Source organism: Galeopterus variegatus, unplaced genomic scaffold, assembly GCF_000696425.1.
Source record: "Galeopterus variegatus unplaced genomic scaffold, G_variegatus-3.0.2 Scaffold175, whole genome shotgun sequence".
In the NCBI taxonomy this organism is placed as follows: Eukaryota; Metazoa; Chordata; class Mammalia; order Dermoptera; family Cynocephalidae; genus Galeopterus; species Galeopterus variegatus.
Genome location: NW_007726286.1, coordinates 865,341 through 888,345, shown reverse-complemented (window position 1 = coordinate 888,345; position 23,005 = coordinate 865,341). Strand labels below are relative to the sequence as shown.

Sequence of the window (23,005 nt, the reverse complement as noted above, 5' to 3'; positions counted from 1 at the left end):
TATATTGCAGCGACTCCAGATGATATTTCTCTCCTTTTCCTGCGGCTTGTTGTCAATGTTCGGTTGTTTATTTGTTTAATGACCTGGCTAGATGAGTACAATGATATCTCTTCCCTCGCACTGTGCAGCTTCCGATTTTGTGCCTCAGATGGTGCAAACTTTCGCATGCAAACAGCATTCTCCATCACCAGGAATGCCTGTGGTTTTACTCAGTGTATCTTTGGCTGTCATTTTCCCTGATCTCCCCATTAAGGTTCTTGCTGGTCTGGCTCTACTGGTATTACACACAGGTGTCAGCTTCTACTAATTGTTAACTGACTGCTCTGTTGTTTTTGATAATATCTTTGGGCATAAATTGCTTCACAGGTTGAACTAAATAATGTTGGACCACTTTGAAGAGTCGAAGTGTTGCCAGCCTTTAAGTTTTGCTCTGACCCCAGGAGGGCTTGTCTTACCCGTCTCCTTTCCTTGTTTCTTCTGTTTAACTTCTAGCTGATCTGCTGTTTTGCTTTTGCTACCAACATCATGGAGCTACCAGCTTCCTTTTAATTGTTCACCACCAGTATCTTGATTTTTTTTTTTATAACACCCTTAGGTGTAAACTTCCACATGCCTATTATAAATAGTCTCCTTAGGGAGAGCTGTTCTTAAGGCCTGCCTTTCTCCCTGGGCTAAACCTTTATACCACTGTACTCGAGGTGGGGGTGGGAGTAGCAATCAGCTTCTCTAAGAATGAAGAGCTGGGAAATGACAGTAGCCCTTAGTCTTCTAGGTTTGTCCCTTTTTGTATGGAACTTTGCTCCCAAGAGTGAGCAAGGGTGGTAGCAATCAGTGCTCAGTATTCTCCGCCTGCCATGTCTGAGGTAGAGCTTTCACCCTATGAGTAGAGAATGAGTGAAAGGGAGCCCTAGTCATCTAGCTGTGCCTGCTTAGCACAGAGCTGCAACCCAGAGCTGCAACCCAGAGCTGCGGGATATGGGAGATGCCAATCTCCTGCCTTTCCTGGGGTGAAACTGTTGCCCTAGTCTGAAAGCTCAAGGAGTAGGAGCCCAGTGTTCTAGGCCACACTCACCCAGAGTAGAGCTTCTCTCACACTGAGCTGGGGTGGCAGAGCAGGGGAGGGTGGAGAGGGAGCAGATCATGGCTCAAATGCAACAGACTCTCATCGTTCTTAAAAAAGTTTAGTAGATCATCTTGAATACATATTTCTCCATTTGCTATATGCCCTTAGGACAATTACTAGAGACTTTGAATAATTATTTTTTAAAATTTTACCAGTTAAATATGCTTCATTGGGGAGAGAGTCTGCCATGTTCCTCACATAGCCATTGTAGAAGTACCAAATATTTTCATATATTATGTTGAACGTTCATAAGAACTTCACATGTTAAATGGTATAATTTCCCTCTTATAAATGGGAAAACTGACACTTCCAGGTCACACACACAGAAAGCATAGAACTTTAGTTGACTGGAATCCAGGTCTGTTTTGTTCCAAGTCTGTACTGTTCATGTGCTCCATAAAAGGAAACTTTTAAATTAATCTGAAGAACTATTTTCTAGGAATTATATTCTACGAGATTTGCAGGAATATTAAATAGGTGACACTGTAATACATTTGATTTTTTTTGTAAGGTTATTTCCTTTGATTTGTTGACAGTAAACAAAAGTAATTAGTTCTCTTTCCTTTAGTTCTCTAGAATTTTTCTTAATCCAGTAGAGTTTGTTTATCTACCTAATTTATCAGTATATCTACTGGAAAAGAATGCCACTGTACAATGACTATAATAACACAAAACATGAGTTACTTCTAAAAACACAACATACTTATTTTGATTCAATAAGTATTGTTTAGTACTCTTCTATTTTCAGCAAAACACTGTTTGATTTTCCAACTTAATATTTTTCTAAATATTATAAAATGAGAAATTGAGTTGACAGATCAGATAAAGGAAAATGTTCTACTCTGTGTTATGCTTTTTGTTAGATTTCAAACAGCACAGAAATAACACACCAGAATTAGGTGACTTTACATCATAAAACATATCTGATACTTTCTATGATAAATTAACAAAAACCCATATGTGTCAATTTCAAAGACAGACAATAGTTCTGGCTCCCTACATCCACCACAGAAAAATTACATTTGCTAAAATCAATTATATTTTGAATCAAACAATTTTTAGTTTCATGATAGTCTGATATAAAGCAGTACACATTATTAACAGAACAAACTGAAATATCAGATTCCTATGAAGTCATATAAATAGAAAATCACAAGATTAAACTGTCAACTAAACAAATATTTGGATATTTCCAAACTTTATGATTTAAAAGAAGTACATACAGTATATTCTACTCTGATGAAAAAAAATCTACATTGACATTGCCTAAATGTGTCAACCAGCACACATGTGTTATAAGCCATTGTTTTTAGTTCAGTGTTTTGTTTTGATTACCTTCTAGAAGATCATCTTCATCTATGCCTTTGATAATCTTTGATTTGTAGTCTCGAATAAACATATATTTTAGCAGTCTTCTAAGTTTTTTCTATTAAAAATATGAAATAATAAATTAAAAATTTATACACATATTCGCTTTACTGATTAAAGACTACTATTATAACTAAATTGAATAAACTTGTACCATAGAATCATTGGGGAAAATATAGCAATCCTTATCATAAACTATGAAGTAAGAATGTAATCATTAAATTAAACATAAAAGCTAAAACACAAGTATTTTTAAAAGCACTTTTCACTTGTAAGTATCCAGATGCTCCAGTATCAACAGTATTTGCTATTTCTTTTTTTGTGTGTCATAAAAAGTTTTACATTCTCTTTAAAGATATTGATAAATATCACATTCTCCATAATGGTTCCTGACCTTCAGATTTAATATTTCTAATAATAATTGAAACATATTGCATTTTGAAAAGCTTATTACATGGGTATCAGCTGATATATTCAATAGCCCTGAGACACAGACAAATATAATCATATTCTTTTTATATATAGGAAAACAAGCAAAGAATAGTTGTACAACTAAAGCTCATAGGGCCAGAAATAGAACATAACCTTTGAACCTGGTTTCTCATTTGCAAAGTAAGAAAAGTACCTATCTTACATGCCTATTTTGAGAAATTAATGAGTCTGAATGAAGATGCTTAGTGCAACATGTGAAAATAGTCAGCAGTCAATAATCATTCATAGAAAAATCATACACCTGTACATAGGTCTTTTGCTACCCTTCTCTTTGTTCTAATTCTATTTAGTACTTTAATTTTATTTTGTCTGATATTTTACCTATGTAAACTACTTTATCTTTAGAACATGTCAGCATATAAATAAAATTAATATTTTGAAGAGAAAGATGAGAAAACCGGCAACCATTATGTCACTGCTATGTTCTAGGCTGGTAAAACGATTCTGGCTAAGAATCCTTCTAGACAGTAGAAGAGCATTTTCAAATGGTGTATGTTCCTAAAGTTTCAATGATTTAAAATTCTGACTTCCTCAAAGGGTAGGAAAAAGTGTCAGTGTGGACTACTTTATGTGCTAACCTCTTTACTTCTATCTGTGGGAAAAAACAAAAATGATGAGATGTTCAAAACTTTGTTCTTCCCTAGCTGGCTTCATAAGAATCTCTGCTCAAGGTTCTCAGTTCTGCTAATAGCATTTCAAGGCTCCTTCTTCTCAACATCACTGCTACATAGTACTAATGCCTGTTTATCCTTAGTGTTCCACTTTTAATGAAGTCACCAAATTCTGCAAATTCTCTCTCTTCACTACTACCCTGAATTCTTCTTTCCTATTCATTAAGTACTAATCATACTTTGCTGTGATTACTAAACCAGCAATGGTTAGTCTCTCTGCATTTGGTCCATTCTACATTTTATTACATGAGCCTCACCCAACAAATCCTACAGTCTTTCCATCTAATCACACAACCTTGAAATTCTGTGAGTCTTAAAATGCTTCTTTTCAACTAAATCACACAAATTTCCTAAAACAGATCTTCAGCTCGATAGTGCAGACATTTATTTTCTTTTTATATTTTTCATACCATCTAAGAATTAACTAAAACACAAAATATTATAGAATATTTTCAACTGGCTACTCAGAGAAAATAATTATGACAAAATTAAATACTAAATGCCAGCTTAAATATTTTAATACCAGAGTTCAAAGAGTAAGAAAGGCAGATCTTTATTTTTTAAAAAATAGAAATTATGATATATATTTATGCTATTGGAATATTTATTTTGATTGTTTTGTTTTTCCTATAAGCCAGTATCACAGAAAAAACTTTGTATTTCAAGTGAAAAAATTTACTCTATGAAAGCCTATAATCCTGATAATGTTAATGTATAAAATAAGATGAAAAATAAATATGCCAGTTATATGCCAATAAATAAGCCATTCAGTTATATGCCATTCCCATTTATAAGAACAAAGCACACAGTCAGTATTTAGTGAATATTATGTAGCAATGAATATGTCTGCATAGACATGACACATAAAGATAAGTGAGGATTAGTTATTAGCATAGTTTTTACATAACTGCCTTTGTCCATGTTAAAATAAGTACCAGTTCTTTTGTAGTAAACCTACTTTGTTGTGCAAACTGTGAAAACTAAAATATCAGTCCAATAGTTATGATTCTAATTTGAAAGCTATACAACAAGGATATATAATTTCCATATATAAGTTCAATGAAGCACAACATCTGGCATTCTAATATAGTGAAATTGTTTTATATTACCTTATCCTTACGCATCAAAAACAGAAGATCTTCAGGAGAGATTACCCTTGCTCCCCGCAGTTGAGAAACTTCAGCAGCTTGCTGTAACTAACAAAGAAAATTTAGAAATTTTTCTCAATAATATAAGTTAAAAATAGTATGGTCATGATATCTCAAGAGATATAAATATACTGAGTTAAAAACTTTGGGAATAATCCAGCAATCACATTACTTCTTTTAAAAGCAAAAATGTCTTATGTTCTAAAATATTAATAAGCGCAATTAAATTATGAGCCCACCTGTAACTGATACAATAAATAGAAATCCTTGATGTCTTTTGTGCAAAAGAAAAATCATGCACAGCTTCCAGAAATGCATTAATGCACCTGAAAATAATTTTATGAAATTTTATCCTTCATACCCATGTGAGCAATGGTTTCACTCAGTATCGCTAGTTGAATAAGTATATTATTAATCTGAGCTCCCATGCTGGTATGATTTGAAATAGGCCCATTCAGAACTTTAAAAGATCAACAAAAACAGTAGCTGTTTCTAATATCCAAAGGAAAAAAAAATACTTTTAGTTTTGGCAAGTCTTCAGTGGGTAAAGGATTCAGTCCATAAATCATAATACTGGACTGCATTAATTTCTTTCCACACTAATCACATGCACACAAAAAGTTAACTGTATCTGGAATGCACAACACAAAACATACTGCATGAAAAGTTAGATTCCCCCTGAAATATGCATCTGGGCCCTAATATCTACAAAGTAAAGAGTTTTCAGGAATTCAGAAGCCCTAGAAACACAATCTTACTCGAAAATGATCTGAAAAATAAAAGAATGTGAAAAATGATAGTTCTATTTTTTGGCACAGGCAAACTCAGTTTCTTATTCTGATTAGTTAGAAGGAATATAAAATACGTCCATCTGAAAAAAATAAAGATGCTGTAGAAAACACTACAAAAATGTGCCTGTAACTTCTTCCAAATTTGATCAAACCATGCTGATTGCACCAAACCAATTCTATCCAATCTGAAATATTATAAAAATATTTACATACATAAGCTGCTCCTGAATACATCCTTCTTTGAAAGGAATAAATCAACATACATTTTTGAGAACTAATGTTGAAAAAGTGAAACACTATTATCTTAAAAATATGAAATCAAATAGTGCATTTGTGCTAAAGAAATTCTGCTTGAATGTTCAAGCAATTTTGCTAAGTAAGCTTCAAACCTTCTCTAAATACACAGACTACAAAATAGAATATAAACTCCCTACGTGTTAGCTTTAGCACTGAATTTCCTGGATACTGGTGGTTGGTATATAAACATAATCCGATCTAAATATAGAAATTTAAATTTAACTGTGAACCATTTAAACAGAAATCTTAGGGGAAAAGGTTTTTTAAAAGATGATGTATCTACCCAGAATGAAACAAAGAGTTTTCAGCAGGCATGAACACGTTTTTTCTAAAAACTGGAAGAGTGTCAGGGAAATATATGTACACATGCTTTTCAAATAAAAATATTTCTATCACAGTCTAAAATACATGCAATCAGTGTGGAGAAAAATATAGATTACATATCATTTGTCTGGACACATAAAGAGAAACAGGAGATAGCACTGTCAAGTAAATTTTTATTTTCTTAAAGAATGGTGATGATTTGAAAGCTCAGAAACACCATATACATAATTTTATGTACAAGGATATACATAATTTTACTCATATTAAGATCAGCAGAAATATGTATTTCTAAATAGTTTTCCAATTAATCAATGGTTTATCCACACTTCATATAAATAATCCCTACTTATAACATTCTCCAAAATGTCAGTTTACAAACACATTAACCAGAAACAGAATAAAAATGGAAAATAAAGACACAGAAGAGTCTGACATTTTTAATCATTTTTTTCAAAACCAGTACACAACTACTGCAAGGATAAGGAATTCATGTCATGGTTATGTTGTCATATTTAGCAGGAAAAGCTTGTAATTTTCATCTACCTAATTTTCTAATTTCTCTCAACTAATACAGGGTACTCCAAAAAATTCATGGAAAGATTAATATTATCTTTTAATTCTACTTTTCCTTGAACTTTTTTGAAGCACCCTTGTATAGTACCCTTACTAGTACTAGCATTGCTAGCACTCCCTAGTATGCCTTGGACTCTGCCTAGTTGGTATTTCTCTGTAACTGAAAGCATCACTGTTATGTCACCAAGGCCTGCATACCCCTGATGTGTCCCATGCTCCAAAATCACCCCTTGCAAACTCCAACTTCCTCATCTCTACCAAGCAAGGAGAGTAATCTTATTAGCTAATTGGAGTAATTCACACTAAAGTATACATTACCCACTGGCTTACTTCTCTTAGAAATTTTTAAAGTTTTATATATTACCCATTGGCTTACTTCTCCTAGAAAATTGATCAGAAAGAGCAAAGAAAGTCCTATTTAATAAGATAAACTTAAAAAACAGATTAGCAATTTGGCAGTCCAGTTCCACAGTCTTGAGACTGGTGCATTTAATGTGAAAACAATACTAGAACCAGGAATCCAGTATCACAATGTTCCTAAAAACTCCGAAGTTTAAAAAAAAAAGGTGATTCTACATTCTAAGAAATACTTTAAATTTTTAATTCTGGAAAATAAGTGGAAGCTTTTTGCAACAAGTCAAATATTTCTGGTAGTAATTAAACTAACATGAAATAATGATACATTTTACAATTTTTTTTCTATTACAAAGAAAGTAGTAAATATTTAACTATGATAAAATATATAAAAATACAACAGGAGAAAAATAACTTTAAGCTTACTCACTAATTTAATAAGTATACAAAGTTAATTTTCTTAACTATATGGATAAAGGTATGGTAATAGTAGCCTCACAGAGATTTTCCTACAACTTAGTAAAATATTTTGCTGAAAGACATTATTTTACCACAAAAGGAACTCAGTAACAGCAAGCATTTCAGTATTTTTTGATTATTATTTCTACTCTTCAAAGTAAACTAAATATAATATTATACCTGTAACAACTGTTTAAAAGTAAAGAAAAATCACCTCTAATATACTAAAATTCATCATGTTTGCATTTTAAATATTTTATGACACTTTAATTGAAGGTTGAGCACAAAGGTACATGATTAGATTTCATCTCAAATGCCTCAATAAATCTCTTCTCAATTTCGCATTGCTATCAGTGATACTAACATTCACATTAAATTTTTTTCTCGCTTTACTATATTTTCACTTCTGTTGATTTTGTTGTTTGTTTTAATCTGCTCAGGGTCTTGAATGTGCTCCCTACTTCCACACTATTTACTTTAATCCAGGCATTTGGGAAGTTTTACCCACTGGTTTCTAAGTTTCAATGTCTCCAAATTGTTATGCATTCTAGATTTAACTGCTAAAAAGATGTTCCTCAAATATAATGTCCAAATTCTCATTCAAAGATCTATCATGATTCACTACTGCCTAATTTCAATGAGTCTTTAAATCCCATCAACTCATACACACATTTTCCCTATAACTTCATTTTCATTACATTTCTTGTTTTTCTCTCATATAATTCTACATTTAAGCTCCAATAATTGTGATTCCTTGTGCCTTTGGGTATTTGTGATGGTTAATTTTATGTGTCATTTGGTCAAATATTATTCCGGGTGTGTCCATGAGGGTGTTTCTGGATGAGATTAATATGTGTATCAGCAGACTGAGCAAAGCAGATTGTGCTCCTAATGTTGGTGGGCCTCATCCAACCACTGGAAGACCTGAATAGGCCTGAGTAGAAAAGGATAAAAGGAAACAATATTTTTTCTTTAATTGGTTATGCATATTCATAGGGTACAAAGCTGACCACTATCACTTGTGCCCAAGATGTTTTGGCCAGATCAATGCTATCAGCAAACCCATTACAAACTGCAAATTACTTTTTGCAAATTGTGATTATTTCCTATGTCCCCCACCCAGTTAAGCCCCAACTTTCCTCCCCTTTGACCCTTCCCCACCCCACTCCACAACCCTACATATGCTCTCTCCTTCTGCAAGTCCAACACACCAACTGTGGTCTTTCTTTCCTTCCTTCTTTCTCTCTTAGCTACCACTTATGAGTGAGGGAACATCGTATTTTACCCTCTGTGCCCAGCTTATTTCACTCAACATAATTTTCTCCAAGCTCCTCCATGTTGCTGGGAATGGCAGAATTTCATTCTTTTTTGTGGCACAGTAGCATTCTATGGTGTATATATACCACATTTTCCTTATCCAGTCATCAGTCGATGGACATTTAGGTTGGTTCCATATCTTGGCTATTGTAAACAGAGCTGCGATGAACACGGGAGGGCAGGCATCCCTTCGACATGATGATTTCCATTCCCTTGGGTATATACCTAAAAGTGGGATTGCTGGATCATAGATGTTTGAGAAACTTCCATGCTGTTTTTCCACAGTGGTTGTACTAACTTACAGTCCCACCAACAGTGTAGGAGAATTCCCTTCTCCCCACATCCTCGTCAGCATTAGTTATTCTCCGTCTTTTTGATTATAGCCTGTCTGAGGTGAGATGTTGTCTCAACATGGTTTTAATTTGCATTTTCCCAATAATTAGTGGTGTTGAGCATTTTTTTAAGTGTTTGTTTGCCATTTATACATCTTCTTTAGAAAAATTCTATTCAGCTCCTTTGCCCATTTTTAAATTGGGTTATTTGTTTTTATACTATGCAATTGCTTGAGTTCCTTGTATATTCTGGATATTAATCCCTTGCTGCATGTATAGTTTGCAAATATTTTCCATCACTCCATAGGTTGTCATTTCACTCTGTTGACTGTTTCCTTTGATGTGCAGAAGCTTTTAAATTTGATATAGTCCCATTTGTTTATGTTTTCTTTTTTATTTTATTTATTTATTTGATTGTTTGTTTATTTATTCACTTGAACACGTGAATAGGCCTGAATAGAATAGAAAAGGCTGAGTAAGAGGGAACAACTTCTGCCCAACTACATGATTTAGGACATAGGACTTTTCTTGCCTTCGGCCCCAGACTGAAACGTCAGCTGTTCATGTATCTTGAGGTTGCTGGCTTTCAGACTGTAAGTACACATCCACATACTGGCTCTCCTGGGTGTCCAACTTGCAGACTGAAGATCTTGAAACTCGTTAGCCTCCATAACTGTGTGAGTGAATTCCTTATAAATCTCTTTACACACACAGACACACGCACACACACACACACACACACACACAGACACACACACACCTTGTTGGTTCTACTTCTCTGGAGAACACTTTATATAGTATTATATTCAAATTATGAGAAGTTCTTGATTATAGCATATGGCACTTTCTTTTTTAAAATATAGCACTTCACCCTCCACCACCTGAAGAAGGCAGGAGTATGCCTGAGGACCCTACACTCTCATGTTTACTGCAGCTCTATTTACAATAGCTAAGAGCTGGAACCAATCTAAATATCCATCAATGGACAACTGGATAAGGAAAATGTGGTATATATACACAATGAATAGTACTCTGCCACAAAAAATAAAATAAAATTCTGCCATTCGCAGCAACACGGATGAACTTAGAGAAAATTATGTTAAGTGAAATAAGCCAGGCACAGAGAGAAATACTGCATGTTCTCTTAATATGTGGGAGCCAAAAGAACAAACAAATAAGAAAAGAAAGAAAAATAACAGCAATCACAATAATTCTTTGAACTTTCAAAAAGAGAGTACGGCACTGAGGCCACCAAAGGAGGGAAAGGTGGAGTGGGGAGGGGGAGGGAGGGCTAGGGTAACGAGAAATTGGTTAAAGGCCATAAAAAATGAATACTTTGTGTAATTATAAATATAGTAATTATCCTGATTTCAGCACCTCATATTGCGTGCAGGTATTGATATTCAATGCTGTACCCCACAGATACAATTATGTTTCAATAAAATAAAATAAAATATATGGTTCAAAATAATTTTCTGAAAGAAATAAGATCTATGACTATCTCCAGACAACAGTGTTTATCACCTAATCTAGCTGTGGAACTTAAATGCTCAGTTTACAATATCTTAATTGTATTTGTTAGCAAGTTTTCTGTTTTTTTTTTAATCTACCTCAACCAGTTTCCTAAGACCCCCACTTCCCTAATTCCTAATTTCCTTCTAAAATGTGCATAAAGATTTGTTAAATGTTGGAAATCCATTTCTCCCTCTACAATTTTCAGTTTTCCCATACATAATACAAATAAATTAAGTTAGATGGAATCTATGACCCCTGCATTTGGCTGAGACCCACATCAATTCAGCAGAAAGATTTCTCTAAATTTCCAAAAGAAATGTACAGCAAAATGTACAGCAGACTAGGTTGATGATCCCACAATTATTAAGATACGAAAAATATTTCTTCTTCTTTTTTTTTTTTTTTTTTTTGTGACCGGTAAGGGGATCGCAACCCTTGGCTTGGTGTTGCCCACACCGCGCTCAGCCAGTGAGTGCTCCGGCCATCCCTATATAGGATCTGAACCCGCAGCGGGAGCGCTGCTGCACTCCCAAGCGCCGCACTCTCCTGAGTGCGCCATGGGGCCGCCCCCCACCAAAGTATTTCATTTTAACAACACTTCTGTTGCACCCCTTTCCTTTGGGTTTTGCCTAAATCCCTGGATTTTTCCTTTTTGAAGATAAATAATAAATAGTAAAAGGCAGGAGTCACAGGGAGCTAGTATCATGAAGCAGCAGAATCTGAAGTTAGGCTGTCACCTGGCCTAGAATTATTTATCTATCTGTCTTTCTATCCAACAATCTATGTATCACAGACGTAGTATTTGGCAGGCCAGATCCTAGGTTAGGCTATAAAAGTACAGCTCCACTTCCAACTATACTTGCCAGACATAGATAACCTTGAAGGTCCTCTCTGAATTCTCTATGATGTGATTGAAGAAACTTGCAATTAGGAAATCTGAACTCCAGTTCTAATTGAACCATTAGGTACATAACATTAGATACATCAAGTAACTTCTACAAATTTGTAGGTTTATGCCTTTTATTTGAAATGGGTAGTCAATTACTTTAATAAGCAGTAGGAGAGTTAATAATTTTAGCAGTAATAATAGGTACGATATATTGTGTACCTAATTTGTGCCATGCACTGTGTTATGTGCTTTATAACTATTTAATTGTAATTATTAAATTTTTTATCTAAGATACATGTAATCTGAAAAGTCAAATAATACTTTGTTTTATAATGACAGATACGAATACCTTGCCATACTTCTTTCCAATCTGTAATCCTGCTTCCAGAGGCAACCACTTTCAACTTTTGTGCTTGTTTTTCTGTCATTTACCACCATATCTGAAATAAGCTTACAATGCTCATATTCCTTATTTTTCAGCTTTAACTGTATCAACTGATTTCTTATTATGAGGTGGAAAAGGGTTAGTGTTCATAGACACTCAAATTTAATTATCTCCTTTCTACCCTCTTGACCTTACCCACAAAATATATTTTTTTGTTACATTAATATCCAGTGTTTATATTAATACGACCATGAAAACACTATTAACAGCTTGGCTACTATGATCAAATGTCTTTTTATAATTTGTTTTCTTGATTTTCCTTACAGATCCTCAGTTTGTCTTTTTGCTTAATTTTTTGTGGACCTAATACTACTTCACACAAATGAAAGATTAGAAATGTATCACAATTCATTTTCAGATTAATTCATTTTTTCTTTTGAAGTTTTCATTGTTATTGTTATTGTGATGAGACATCTCATCTGGAGCCTTCTAAACTCCTTTCTGTTTTGGATCCTTATTTATTGACCTCCTTTCTTGTTCTTTCTTAATTTACCTCCTTATTTTGGCAGAACAAGTTCCCTAAAAGTTGCCTTTTTAGTTCTTGAGCATAGTTATAACAGTTGCTTTATAATTCCTGTCTATTAATTTCAACATCTATGTCATCTTGCAGTCTCAATTGACTATTTTTTCTTTGCTATGGGTCATGTTTTACTAGTACTTCATATTTTAGGTAATCTGGGATTTTATCTGAGATATTTTGAATAAGACATTACAAGAACTCTGGATTTTGTTATGTTCCTTGGAGGAAGATTGTTTTGTTTTGTTTTAAATATGCTGTTAACTAGAATGAACACAAACTTCAACATCTATCCCATTTCCCCTGTGGTGGGCTTTAACTGAAATATACTGCTGATGGTTTTCTGAGAAAGGGAGCATAGGAAATAAATTTTTAAAGATCCTGAATGTCTGCAAATGTATTTATGTCATCTTTATATTCAACTGATAATCTGGCTGAGTACAAAATTCTATATTAAAAGACATTTCCCCTCAGAATTTTAAAGGCATTGCTACAATGTCTTCTAGCTTTAAAATGTTGATGTTGACAGTACCAAGCTGTTTTGGTTACAATAGTTTTGTAATATAATTTGAAGTTGGGTAGTATATGCCTCTAAGCTTTATTTTTATTTTTTTTCCCTCAGAATTGCTTTGGCTATTCGGGGTCTTTTGTAGTTACATATGAATGTTAGGATTGCTTTTTCTATTTTTGTGAAGAATGACATTGGTATTTTGATGGGGATTACACTGAATCTTTAGGTTGCTTTCGGTAGAACACACATTTCACAATGTTAATTCTTTACATCCAAGAACATGGTATGTCTTCTGTATCCTCTTTAATTCCTTTCAGTATTGATTTGTAGTCCTCATTGTAGAGATTTTTTGCTTCCTTGGTTAAACTGATTCCTAGGTATTTTATTTTTTTGGTGACCATTGTAAATGTGCTCAGCTAATTTGTAATTGGAGTATAAGAATGGTACTGATTTGGGAGTGTTAATTTTGTATCCTGCAACATTACTGAAATTGTTGATCAGCTCTAACAGTTTTTCAGTAGAGTCTATAGGTTTTTCTCCTTTTTTTTTTTTTTTCTTTTGTCTTTTTTCGTGGCCGGCAATGGATCGCAACCCTCAGTGTTGCGCCCGTACCGGACCGGGACCGGCAACGGGATCGCAACCCTCGGCGTTGCCCCCGCACCTCGCTCAGCCAGTGAGCGGCCGGTCTATATGTGGGATCCGAACCCTCGGCGGGAGCGCCACTGCGCTTCCCAAGCGGCGCACTATAGCAGTGCGCCACCGGGCCGGCCTGCATAGGTTTTTCTCTATATAAGATCATGTCATCTGCAAACAGTGATAGTTTGACTTCATCCTTTCCAATCTGTTTGCCCTTTATTTCTTTCTCTTGCCTGACTGCTCTGGCTAGCACTTCCAATACTATGTTAAATAGGAGTGGTGAGAGTGGACATCCTTGCCTTGTTCCTGATCTTAAGGGAAAAGCTTTCAACCTTTTCCCATTTAGGTTGATACTGGCAATTGGTTTGTCATAAATGGCTTTTATTGTGTTGAGACAGTTTCCTTCTATACCTAATTTGCTGATAGTCTTTATCATGAAGTGATGTTGTGTATTGTCAAATGCTTTTTCTGCATCTATTGAGATAATCATATAGTTTTTGTACTTGATTTTGTTGATGTGATGTATCACATTTATTGACTTGCATATGTTGAACCATACTTGCATCCCCGGGATGAATCCCACTAGATCATGGTGTATAATTTTATCGATGTGTTGCTGTATTCTGATTGCTAATATTTTGTTGAGGATTTTTGCATCTATCTTCATCAAGGATATTGGCCCGTAATATTCTTTTTTTGTTGTATCTATGTCTGGTTTTGGTATCAGAGTGATGCTGGCCTCATAGAATGAGTTTTCGAGCATGGCTTCTGTTCCACTTTTTTGAAATACTTTGAAGAAATTTTCACTAATTCTCTTTAAAGGATTGATAGTATTTAGCTATAAAGCCATCCAGCCTGGCCTTTTCTATGTTGGAAGATTGCTGATTACTGCTTCACTCTCATTGCTTGTTGTTGGTCTGTTCACGTTTTCTATTTCTTCTTGGTTCAGTCCTGGAAGTTTGTATTTGTCCAGAAATTTACCCATTTCTTCCCTGTTTTCATATATATTGGCGTATAGTTGTTTATTATAATCTCTAATGATTCTTCATATTTCTGTGGTATTGGTTGTAATGTCTCCCTTTTCATTTCTGATTCTTGTTATTTGGGTCTTCTCTCTTCTTTTCTTTTTGTTAACCTAGCTAACGGTTTGTCTATTTTATTCATCTTCTCAAAAGGACAACATTTTGTTTCATTGATCTTTTGCAATCAACTCAAAATGAATTAGAGTTATATATAAGTCCTGAAATCATAAAATTACTAAAGGGACACATAGGGAAAACAGTCCAGGAAGTAGGGCTGGGCAAAGACTTTGTGAATAAAACCCCAAAAACATAGGCAACAAAAGAAAAAATAAACAAATGGGATTATATGAAACTAAAAAGCTTCTGCACCACAGGAAACAATCAACAGAGCAGAAAGACAACCTACAGAATGGGAGAAAATATTTTCAAACTATACATTCAACAAGGGATTAATATCCAGAATATATAAGAACTCAAACAATTATACAGTAAAAAAACAAATAAAGCAATTTAAAAAATGGGCAAAGGAGATGAATAGACATTTTTCAAAGGAAGACATATAAATGGCCAACAGATACATGAAAACATGCTTAGCATCACTAGCCATTGGAGAAATGTAAATCACACCACATTGAGATATCATCTCACCCCAGTTAGACTGGCCATTATTAAAAAGACCAGGAGCAACAAATGCTGGATAGGAAGTGGAGAAAAGGGAACTTTTGTACGCTGTTGGTGGGACTGTAAATTAGCATAGCCATTATGGAAAACAGTATGGAGATTTCTCAAACAAGTACAGATAGAGCTACCATATGATCCAGCAATACCACTACTGGGTATATATCCAAAGGAATGGAAATCATCATATAAAAGGGATACCTGCATTCTTCTGTTCATTGCAGCTTTATTAACAATACCAAAATATGGAATTCACCCATGACCATCAACAGATAACTGGATAAAGAAAATGTGGTATATATACACAATGGAATACTACTCAGCCATAAAAAAGATTGAAATTCTGCCACGTGCAGCAACATGTCTGGAGTCTGGAGAAAATTATGCTAAGTGAAATAAGGAAGACAAGGAAAGAGAAATACTGCATGTTTTCACTTATAACTGGGAGGAAGGAAAGATCAAAACAATACATTGATCAGAAGGGGAAAGTAAACCTAAGGATACTAGAGATGGGGAGGAGGCAGGGGGTGGGGCTTGGTAAAGGGCATAAACAAATATCATGATTTGTAATAACAATATGCTTATAATAAAGAATTTTTTAAATGTTGCTGTTGAGAACTTGGTTGAATTTTGATTCCTAATCCTTTATGTAATCCCCCCCCCTGACTCGGAGAAACTTTTAACTATTCTTCTCTATACTTCAAATTCTGAAATTTCATTATGTTGTGCCTTGATGCAGGTGTTCCTTCATATATTTTGCTGATATGGGTTGAAGGAATACTTCAACCTATATGTTCTCGTTCTTCACATCTGGAAAATTTTCTTAAATTACTTTGAAAATTTATTTCCCTGTTTTCTGGTTTCTTTCTGGATTATCTATTAATTAAATGCTGGTAAACTTGTGCCTGGGATTTCTAATACTAGTGTTTTAGTCTGTTTTGTGTTGCTATAACAGAATACCTGAAACTGGGTAATTTATAAAGAAGAGAGGTTTATTTGGCTTACAATTCTGGGACAGCTGCATCTGGCATGGGTCTCAGACTGCTTCTACTCATGGTGGAAAGTGGCAAGCAGACAGCAGGTACAAGCAGATCACATGGCGAGAGGAAGCAAGAGAGAGGTAGCAAGAGAGAGGAGGTGCCAGGGTCCTTTAAACAACAAGCTTCATGGGAACTAATAGAGTGAGATCTCACTCACTACCCCACTCCTGGTACCAATTTTCTGTTTTAGTCCGTTTTGTGTTGCTATAACACAATACCTGAGACTAGGTAATTTATAAGGAAAAGAGGTTTATTTGGCTTACGATTCTGGGACAGCTGCATCTGGCATGGGCCTCAGGTTGTTTCTACTCATGGCGGAAAAGCAGCAGGCAGCTGGCGGGTACAAGCAGATCACATGGCGAGAGAGGAAACAAGAGGGGAGGTGCCAGGGTCCTTTAAACAACAAGCTCTCGCAGGAACTAATAGAGCGAGAACTCACTCATTACTCCCCCATCCCCCAGGGAGAATAATCCATTCATGAGGGATCTGCCCCCATGACTCAATCAATTTCCAACACTGCCACATTGGAGATCAAATTTCCCCAGGAGTTTTGGAGGGGACAACACATCCAAAGTCCATCAACTAGAGATCTCTCTGTTTAGCCTCTCCAGAAAATAGGGTATTGGAATAAAATAGCACCTTTACTTTCTACCAATCTTCCTGTTTTTAGTCCATTTTTCTTCAGAGGTACCTTCAATCCTGAGCTTTTCCATGTTCCAAGGTTTCATTTTCCTCAGGTCTGTTAGGCTCTTAGTATTTATACCCACTTGAATCTTCCAGAATTTTTTATATCTATCATCTGCTATTTAGTCCTCTCCCATCTTCTTTAGCTTTGTAGTTTTCTACCTATAAAATTATTTTGCTGTTATCTAGTAGGGTTTTGACAGGGTTTGGAGATGAGTTTTTATATGTACCACCCATGTTTAATAAGAAGCTAATCAGAAGCCAACACTCCTATTTTATGCTAACATTTACTGGATGTACTATCCTGTGCTTCATGTCTTCTATTTGTTATCTCATTTAACCCTCATGAGAAACCTATGAGAGATGTCAAGGCATATGAAAGTGGTACGAAGAAACACTTAACATGAAGCCATTCATGTTTCTCTCCAAGATTAACTTCTTATTCAGAATAGAGGAAGATGTGATCACTAAATCAAGCCTTACACTGCATAGAAAAGTCTATCCATAAAAATTTATTCCCTTTCATAACATTTTCATTTGGAAAATGAATAGTTGCCACGAAAAAATAAAAAGGTTTGGATCAAAACCTACAAGTCAGTGGGACAGTCAAAGTATTATTAATATTAAGCAAGTATTTGAAAGTAAATGTATTTGTAACTAAATGAAGTTAACATTCAGAATACTATAAATATAAGATATTTTACCTAGTATTTTCCTCTCATATGATCTCCTTATTCTTTGTTGTTGACTAGTCTTTTACCCTTAGACATTTGAAACATAAATAAGTATATAAATTAATAAAAGATGTGGTTAACTTTTTAGTTTTATTTTGACTCTTCTTTTTTGAATAGTAAGTCAAACACAGTTGAATCAAGTTTTTGAAAATATTATCAGTGTCTCATGGCTCAAAGAATTCATATATATATATATCCGCACTCCTCTCTGCCCTGCCAGAAGAATTACCAAGCCACAATGAATGTGAGCCTGCAAAGCTTTAAAAATGTTCAAAAAACAATAATTATGTATTTATTGTATAAGGACTCTAGCCTTGATATGGAACTAAATCTGTGGCTATTTTTATTTAAATGTGAAATTAGAAGAAAAACAAGCAATAATCATTTGAATATTTTATTTTAACCTACTTTGCATTTAAGCTATTTGTAAGCAACTTTGAAGTCTTGAAAGCAAGCAAAATAACATTTTAGCAATTTTTAAAGTTGAAATTAAAATAATAAACTATATTTTAAATAATGTATGATACTATACTTACTACTCTATACTAAAACTTAAACACTATATATGCTAAACTAGATTATAAATACTATACGATTTTTTTTTTTTTTTTTTTTAAAGATGACCGGTAAGGGGATCTCAACCCTTGGCTTGGTGTTGTCAGCACCACGCTCAGCCAGTGAGCAAACCGGCCATCCCTATATAGGATCCGAACCCGTGGCCTTGGTGTTATCAGCACCGCACTCTACCGAGTGAGCCACAGGCCGGCCCAATACTATACGATTAACTTACTACAGATAATACTGTTTAAAATTTATTTACTATTTAATTATTGAAAGTAAAATACAATTAAATTTCAGAAAGATGGCAGTCTATCTTGAGTTTATTCAACATAATACATAGCTATCTTTTGGTTACACAAAAACTGGGAAGTGATATGTTTTTAAAGTCCAAGGATGTAAATTTCATTTGCATTTCTTAAAATTTCAGAACTATAAAATATTTTGGAAGCCTAGAAAATGTGTGTTTTCCTTTTCTAATTTAACAATGCCTCTTCTTTCACTGCTTATTTCTTGGCAAATCTTTACCCTCCTCCATATTACCTTGCATTCACGTTTCTAAAAAGACATCCACTGAAAGAACTGTAGTCATCACTTGTTTCTTCAAACAACAAAAATATAACAGATAAAAGACCAAGTTAACTACTTTTATTCAAAACTCTTCCTAATTTGTCATAAGATAGCCTGATTTCATTTAACCCTAGAATGTTTAGGAATAAATATAGGTCTCATATTCATGGTTAGATCAGGGTACTAAAAGCACTGACTTACATCAGGCCACACACACACACTAATGTAATAATTAGAAAAGTTGCCAAGCGGAAAGAATAAAATAATGCTAAAGAATAATTATGGGGAGTGAAGAAAATTAATTCCTAATGTAATCTCCATTACTCTCACCGTTATTTTGGCAAAATCAACTTCACAGTTTTGTATTTTGTTCAGAAAATATATTGAGAGAATGCAAATTTAGAATTTTAGAACTGTAGCTTCTGATGCATGCAGAGAACAAGGGTCTCTAAGAAGATGATACATGCAGAGAGCAAGGGTCTGCTATGAAAATCAGTTAAGGTGTGGCTTCCTCTGTCAGGATGGTGTGTCCTGAAGAGTATGCCAGAGATTTTCTCCAAACCATTTCACAAATAATTTAATTAAGAAGCTTTAAAAATCTTTATCAATTTTTTATTAACTTATGTCAATAATTCTTTATTGTCAAGATTTGGACAGCTTCTTTTTGTGGTTGTTTTTACTAATATACTTTATTTTTAGAGATTTTTTAGATTTGGGACCGGCCCGGTGGCGCACTGCTACAGTGCGCCACTTGGGAGTGCGGCGGCGCTCCCGCCGAGGGTTCAGATCCCACATACAGACCGGTTCCCGCTCACTGGCTGAGCGAGGTGTGGGAGCAACACCGAGGGTTGCGATCCCGTTGCCGGTCCCGGTCCGGTACGGGCGCAACACTGAGGGTTGTGATCCATTGCCGGACACGAAAAAAGACAAAAAGGAAAGAAAAAAAAAAAAAAGAATTTTTAGATTTACAGAAAAATTACAAGGACAGTACAAAGTTCCCATATTCATCCAAAACCATTATTTTAAAAAAAGTTTCCAAAACCATCTTGATTTTTTTTCTCACAGTTTTTTTAATTCCTATAAATTTAATGTTCAATTAAGATAATGTCATACAGCATAGAGTAAGCCCCGAACAAATGCTATCTATATTTATTTAGAAAACAGAAACTACATTTTGGGGTACTCATAAAAGAGCTTATAATGTTTAATATTTGCAAAGATGAAAGGCCACTATCAGACCATTACTTAGCATTACAGGTTGACTATCCCCTATCTTAAATGCTAGGGACCAGTATCTTGGATTTCAGGATATTTTGGGTTTTGGATTATTTACAGAATGCATACTGGTTGAGCATTCCTAATCCAAACATCCAAAATCCTCCAATGAGCATTTCCTTTGAACTTCATGTCAGACTTCAAAAAGCTTCTGATTTTAGAGCATTTCAGATGTCTAGATTAGGGATACTCAACATTTAAGGACTTATTTTACCATAAACAAATTTAGGATGTAAATAATTTATGTTGATAATGTAAATAATATTTGCACATTCTTTAGAAGTTTTAATCCTTAATTATATTTGTGATACACACACATACATACGTGTGTATCTCACAAAAAGCACTTTTTCACAAGGTGTAAGGTAACATTCATCTAAACTTAAAAGAGAAAAATTATGTGGGTTTGTTTTGATAGACAAGTGATTGTTCCTCTAGTAATTTCTTATGTAAAATCACCTCAACATCTTAGTATGCATACAGATTTGTACTTATAGCTTTTTACAGAATAGCTGATCTTTCTGGTCCTCAAGTTCTTCATGTGGAAACTAAAGAGAGGTAAATGCCAAATGACCTCCAAAGAGTTTTGGTTCTTACTTTTTGATTCTGGTTTTTAACTCTGGGTAGAGTTTACTTTTGGTTCCAAGTGCTTGAATCAATGAGAAAAGAAAATAAAGAAGAATCATAAGAAGCAATAGTACAACTTGGTGAGATACAGATGAAAGTCAATGTTTGCCAGTGGAAATAGCAACCAACCCAATTAATTGTATGAATGTGGAAGGAAGTATGGGGTTGGGCTCTTATTTAGCATTAATGACTTGTTTTACCATAATATTTAGCATGGTACACAAATCAGCAGGTGATATAGTTAATTATTTCAGTATCCTACTCAATAGTTCCATACACATTTGAAAGCCAAAGATAGTTGCAAAATGGGATTATACCAATGCAGTTGTTAATGCATAAAAGAGACCGGTCTTTGTTTCCCATCTGCTCTATGCTTTTATCATATGATAAACATAGAAAATTTGTATATACTTCCCCCTCAGTGTGTCAGAGAAAGTAGCCCTTATTCAAATTTTGAATCCAAAGACTGCTTGCATAGGAAAACCAATACATGTTGTATATAATATTTATCAAATTAGATGTAGTTTATGTAAAACTAAATGAAAAGTCATGTTTCTTATGTTCAGATGTCAGTCCTGTATTCCACTATCAGGTTATTAAAAAGGGCTCAAGAAGATGATATAGTACACATCTTACTACACTCACGGGTCATTGTAAAGATCAAATTAAATAATGAAGTGCAGGCAAATAGAGAACTATGAAATATTGCTTAGGAATGACTCAATCTTGGCCAGAAAGGTGAAACAGCAATGTCTATAGGAAAGAAAAAGAGATTCTACTGATAATTTGGTAGGCTGAGGAAATGTTTTAGCTTTGGTTATTCAGCATATCCTTATAAGATTCATTCACATAAGGATAAAATGGTACCATCACCCAACAATACTCACATGGTCACATTCTGAGAATCAAACAGGATAGAGAAAACAGAACACTATACATAGTCTTCAAAAATATAAGCAAGATGCCATTGCCTTTCTGAGGTCTTTGTGAACTCAAGCACAAACCCAATCACTCTCTTTTCCATTTTGCTGCCTGAGTACCTTGTATAACTTTAGTCAGCTTACCAATCATCACTCTATTTTGTAAAGGTTTCTTTACAAGAAGAAGGCTTCCCTTATAAAATGCAAACTCCCCATTAGTGTATGTTAGAATGAAAGAAAATGCTATTTAAGCAATTTGGCAAAAGCCATATTGACAGATGCAGGGGAACAGGCATAGGAACTAGAGTAGAAAGGCTGAGGAATGCTGGATCCTATTCTGGGCTCTGTGTGAATGTGATCAATAACTATATGTAATGGAGAATGTACTAACTCACCAAGACAATCAAGCAAACAAGTCTGGGAGTAATACCGGTTTCTTGCAGGGATGTTAAAAAGAGAACAAGCGAAGAAGAAAAAAATAAACAGCAGAAAGATAATGCCTAAAACATAATAGCAGCCCCACATATATTAAACTTTTATTTTCTTTCCTTGATTCTCAGGGCAGTGATACTACTAAAACTGAAGTCACACAAGGGCAAACCTTGAAACTATAGTATTGTGGATGAGGATGAAATGAAATAGGTGAGCACAGAAGTTAAGAAATCTGTTATTTTTAATTGAACAATGGTCCCTGGTTTGTTCATTCAATATATATTTATTGAGCACTTAGTATAGGCCAGTCATAGCATTGGTACTGGAAATTATGCTAATTAGAAGCAAAGCAAAGCAAGCAAACAACAGTAAAACAACTAGAAAACAAATCAAAACATGATCCCTAACCTCACATAGCTTATAGACTGTGATTATTTTTTCGTTAAGATGTATGAGGGGCCGGCCCGGTGGCGCACTGGATAGTGCGCCGCTTGGGAAGCGCGGCGGCGCTCCCGTCCGAGGGTTCGGATCCCACATACGGACCGGCTCCCGCTCACTGGCTGAGCGAGGCGCGGGAGCAACGCCGAGGCTTGCGATCCCGTTGCCGGTCCCCGGTCCGGTACGGGGGCAACACTGAGGGTTGCGATCCGATGCCGGACACGGAAAAAAGACAAAAAAAAAAAAAAAAAAAAAAAAAAAAAAA

General features: G+C 34.8%; 1 protein-coding gene across 1 annotated transcript in view; it reads right to left on the bottom strand.

Annotated features, from left to right (window-relative positions):
- The window catches only part of SUPT3H (suppressor of Ty 3 homolog (S. cerevisiae)), a gene marked incomplete at its 3' end in the record, with an annotated part of 373,199 nt that overhangs the window by 22,887 nt on the left and 327,307 nt on the right, over positions 1–23,005 (bottom strand). The window contains exons 4-5 of the mRNA XM_008563607.1: positions 4,764–4,850; positions 2,459–2,549 (exon numbers count right to left, since the gene is read on the bottom strand). Coding sequence (XP_008561829.1) covers positions 2,459–2,549; positions 4,764–4,850 — 178 coding nt within the window. The remainder of the gene's footprint in view (positions 1–2,458; positions 2,550–4,763; positions 4,851–23,005) is intronic.